This window comes from Sprattus sprattus (assembly GCF_963457725.1).
Source record: "Sprattus sprattus genome assembly, chromosome: 18".
Lineage (NCBI taxonomy): Eukaryota > Metazoa > Chordata > Actinopteri > Clupeiformes > Clupeidae > Sprattus > Sprattus sprattus.
Window position 1 is genome coordinate 30,861,215 of NC_137916.1, and position 5,000 is coordinate 30,866,214.

Consider the following 5,000-nt stretch of genomic DNA (forward strand, 5'->3'; position numbering starts at 1 on the left):
CACACACACACACACACACACACACACACACACACACACACACACACACACACACACACACACACACACACAGGTTGGCTCCCAGGCTGTTAAACGTTTCTATCTGCTGTGCTGTTAGTGCTCCTTTGTCAGGCGGTCTGAGCAAGACCTCTCTGAGAGAATGTATTCTGTTAAAGAGGCAGTTCATGCGGTGAGTACTACACACACACACACACACAGACAGACACACACATACACACACACACACACACACACAGACAGACACACCGGTGAGGGTCTAGTACTCACGGACCCCACTATGGTGATGAATCATCTCCGCTCATCGTATCGTTCTTCATCATGAAGCACAACCATGCTTTCCCCTTGAGAACATACACTTCCTTAAAATGCCCTCAGTAATCCTGTCAGACTACATTAGATACTGTCACTTAAAGGTGCAGGTAGCTATTGACCTTAAAAAAGAATGAACTCTGAACTGGAAGAGAAACCTTCATTAAAGGTCATGTAAAGGGACTTGATTGTTATTCCTGGTTATCAAATGTAGAATGTCATCGAAGAGCAGGATCATGCGTTATATCTGCTGTGGTCTTAAAAGCATCTAGCTGTAGAACAGTAGCATACAGCTCAGGCTGTGGTCTCTCCACAACTGTGAATGTAGCTGTAGAGTGTTTGCAATAAGCATGCTAAATGATTTTTTTCTATTTAGTTGCCTGGGTTCATAGAATAAGTCGCTGGCAGGCAAGCATCAGTCCGTGCAGAGCTGGGATATTTCTGGAGAGGGATATTTATGAACAGGCACCTTCTCCCAAATGCTCATTGATTAGTCAACCTATAGTGTGTTAGTGATCGGCAGGCTCGCACTGATGAAGTAGCCTGTGCAGTGCTGGGGATCGATCTGTTAGAAGTTAGCAATTAGCAAAACTCATGCTCAGGCTGCGGGCTAAATTGATTGAGCAGCTAGCAGGCTGGATCCAGGCACACTGTGGTGGTCCACGACTGCTGCTCTGTAAAGGTAGCTGTAGCGTGTCAGTGTCCGAGAAGGCTAGCACACAGGCATCCAGGCACACTGCTCTGTAAACGTACCTGTAGCGTGCCAGTGTCTGAGGAGGCTAGCACACAGGCACACAGGCACACTGCTCTGTAAACGTACCTGTAGTCACCTGATATTAGAACAACAAAATTCACCTTTTTATGACTTCCAAATCTTCTTCAAATCACATATTTTTTTAGGGAGATGCGCCAAGTTTTAACAGTGACAAAAACCAGTAAGGGACTATAAAGTGAGCAACACATGCCGACAGTTTAGTACATTTATGGCAGTGTAAGTGTACTGGCAGGTCTCTTCACAGTCTGCATATACAAGCTCTATGCTGCCTGACAGAGAGTTAGCGATGAGAGCTTTGATGTATGCTGACGGAGAGTTAGCGATGAGAGCTTTAGTGTATGTTGATGGAGGTGTCGGATTACAGGGGCCTGGGGAGGTGGATGAGGAGGTGGATGGGGAGGTGGATGAGGAGGTGATAGTGTTTTATTGTTGCAGAGTGGACAGTAAACCCTCAGACTGAAGGAGCTGCATGCAAGACATGGTCTGCTTTAGACATGCTGAACATCGTCTTTCAACATGCTCTCACGGACAAACACACACAGCAGCAAATACATACGGGCTTATTCGGGCTCACACTGACACAGACACACACACACACACACACACACACACACACACACACACACACAAAGCCTTGATAAACAGGTATACAACTTTACTGATTCAAAGGCATTCAGCAGTAACACATTTCATGGCAGGAGCCCCCAAATCACCTGTGGGTGGGTGATGTGTGGCATCTTACTAATGAGTACATTTATACTGCAAACATGACATTTCTGGGGGGCACTGTGGCACAAACAGTAGCCTCGACCACATTCGGGCTTGACGCCCATGGAGGACACGGGCTCGAATCCGGCCTGCTGTCATTTCTCCTGTCCACTCCCCACCTCTTCTCCCTCTCATTTCCTGTCCCATTATTCACTGATCTGTCAATTAAAGGCATAAAAGCCCAAAAACATATCTTTAAAAAAAAAAAAACTAAAAAAACATGACATTTCTGTGTGAGTGACCACACCGATGTAAGAAGTGTCTCTGCATGGTGGTTTACCTGAAGGGTGTTTAGGACTCTCTGTCAACGCTACGCTCCTGGCTGCGCTCTCCACTACTGGCGCTCTTATGCTCTTCACCTCACTGCCAGCAACTCCCTATGTGAAATACATTTACTGTTTATGAAGAGTACCTCGCCATGTTTAACTCTTTCTCCTTTTCTCCTTGATTGTCCCTCTCAAACTCTCTCTTTCCTTCTTTATCTCTTTCTCCCTCCCTTTCTTACTCTATCATTTTCTTTTTGACTCTTTTCTCTGTTTCTCTCTACACCCCCTCTCTTCCTCTATCCTCTTCTCCCTCTTTGTCCCTGTCTCTTACTAACTCTCTCTCTCTCGTTCTCTCCCTCCCTCTCTCTCTCTCTCCATGCGGCTCCTCTTCTCCTCGTCCAGCAGCCATGGGAGGAGGTGCAGCCATGGGAGGAGGTGCAGCCATGGGAGGAGGTGCAGCCATGGGAGGAGGTGCAGCGGTTCCAGGTAAAGGTATGAAGGAGGTTCTCTCATCTCCGTGCTCCATGTCTTCCCCTCTGCAGACGCCAAGCTCTGCGGGGGAGAGGAACTCGACACCTCCTAAACCTCTAGACCACATGAGTAGTCTCCTAGCGTGCTCCGCTAGTCTCACCCATTAGCTTTCCTCTCTCTCTCAGAAGTCTCCTAGCGTGCTCCGCTAGTCTCACCCATTAGCTTTCCTCTCTCTCTCAGTAGTCTCCTAGCGTGCTCCGCTAGTCACACCCATTAGCTTTCCTCTCTCTCTCAGTAGTGTCCTAGCGTGCTCCGCTAGTCTCACCCATTAGCTTCTCTCTCTCTCTCAGTAGTGTCCATCCTCGGCTGTTCATCCCAAAGGTCTCTGCTATGCTAGACACCAACCCAAAGATTCAGACAATTCTAAATCCTCAGAGGTATACTGTATAGATCTATGAAGATAAGATATATGTTCAGGCTGGCTTACGTGTGATTTTAGCGTTCAGCCCCCCGACTTGTGTCTGTCACCAATGGAGAATCCTCAAAGCAAACATGAGAAGATAGGAGCGCACAGTGTTTGAGTGAAAAATCAATACATTCCCCTTTCTATCTGATTACGCTAATTCAATATTTACTCTTTGCCCCTTTAAACATATTGCCCTAACTCAGTTTTCCAGCAGTGCAATAATCTGTATCGTGTGAGTAATGTGCACACTTGACAAAAAGACCAGTTGGAAAAGGAGTCCAAAGTGAGTAATAGCTTCTGAATCTCATTCATACATTACCGTTAGGGTGCTTTACCTCTGCAACTGACAAGGCTGAAACCCGAGATAGTCTGTCGATAACTTTGCTGCTCGTACGTGTTATATAAACAACATGATTAATACTTGGCTTAGAGGGTAAATGATTCTCCGTTTGTGAAGTCGACCAGCAATAAAATCCCCCAGGACTAGAACAGCTATTTTACAAATGGGTTTCGTGGCAGGCAGCACACACATCAATTCATCTCCATTTAGTGTTCATTTTTCCATATGGCTTTTCTCATAAATGAATGGGAAAAATATATCTATGTATGTATGTATGAGACAATGCTGTGTGCAATGTGTGTTGTACGAGTCTTTTCTTTTTTTCTTTTCGTTTTTGGCTTTGCTATTGTTTCTCTATTGTGTTCCTGAGTTTTGTTTATGTTTTTTTTTGTTTTTTTTGTTTATGGGTTGTCGATTTAGTGGTTGGATGAGCCACCAGGTGCTTTTAGTGTTCATGCTGTCCATCTCCATTTCCTCATTGTAGTCGGTCCATTGCTCTCTACAGCACGCTTCGTTTGCTGATGGCATTTATTGAGTCAAATGCGTGATTAGCAAACCTTTTGCTTCTTATAAAAGCACCTGTGGTGGCTCACGTCTATGTGTTTTGTGTCGGAAAGATTAAAATGACTAATACATTAATTTCCCATGGTTTAATTGACCTGTTCTGTCTTTCAAACAAAAGAGAAATCATAGTGACAAAAATAAGATGGCTCTTTGGCTTATGTCTTTCGCTGTGTAGCGATGCCGTTGCTTACGTAGCGTTTGGCTCGAATGTCTTTCCTTCTTTTTTCCGTTCTTTCCGTTCCTTTCCTTTCCCTTTGTTTCCTTCTGTTTGAATTTTTTTGAATTGTCATTCTGAAAATATCTATTGTGGAGGGTCGGGAGTGTTTCAGCTAATCACACAGTTGCGACTGTGGTTGTCCCTATCGTTCTGCTCCCTACACATCAGACGGGTTCACCATATCAGACGGTTTCACCATATCAGACGGGATCACCATATCCAGAGCAGACCTCAGTCCAGAGGATGGCCCAGCATGGGCCACGACCAACACCAACACCACCACAGGCCTGCTCGATGGAGCCTCCAGAGGCTTCGATGGAGAGCTTAGGCCCGGATCTGTGAGCCCTCGTCGGTCACCAACCTCCCCAGCAGCCCTGGATCTTGCTGGGAAGGATGCATCATCGCCTGGAGCGTTTGGGAGGGAGGAATTTGACAACCTGGTGAGGAGGAGCACGTCAGATAAGTTCTCTGACCTACGTAGTCCCAGCGCCTCCGAAGACGAGGAGGAGGAGGAGGAGGTCATGGAGATAGGGAAGGCTGAGAAAGAACGAGAAAAGGACGACGAGGAGAAGGAGGTCATGGAAATAGGGAAGGCTGAGAAAGAACGAGAAAAGGACGAGGAGGAGAAGGAGGAAGATGAAGAGGAAGAGGAAGAAGAGAGGAATCATGTGAGCTCTGTTGCCCACCACGAGGAAGAGCCAGGGACCGGCCTCAGCCCCAGGACACCTCAGGACCCGGCCCACACGGAGGCCCAGGATGAGGATGAGGAAGAGGAAGAGGAGAGAGCAGACGTACACACGGGA

The 5,000-nt window shown here is 46.6% G+C and overlaps 1 protein-coding gene across 1 annotated transcript in view; it reads left to right on the forward strand.

Moving 5' to 3' along the window:
• The window catches only part of maptb (microtubule-associated protein tau b), a gene marked incomplete at both ends in the record, with an annotated part of 33,067 nt that overhangs the window by 5,055 nt on the left and 23,012 nt on the right, over positions 1–5,000 (forward strand). The window contains 2 exons of the mRNA XM_080856302.1: positions 2,599–2,631; positions 4,402–5,000. The exon at positions 4,402–5,000 is cut by the window's right edge and continues 1,225 nt beyond it. Coding sequence (XP_080712428.1) covers positions 2,599–2,631; positions 4,402–5,000 — 632 coding nt within the window. The remainder of the gene's footprint in view (positions 1–2,598; positions 2,632–4,401) is intronic.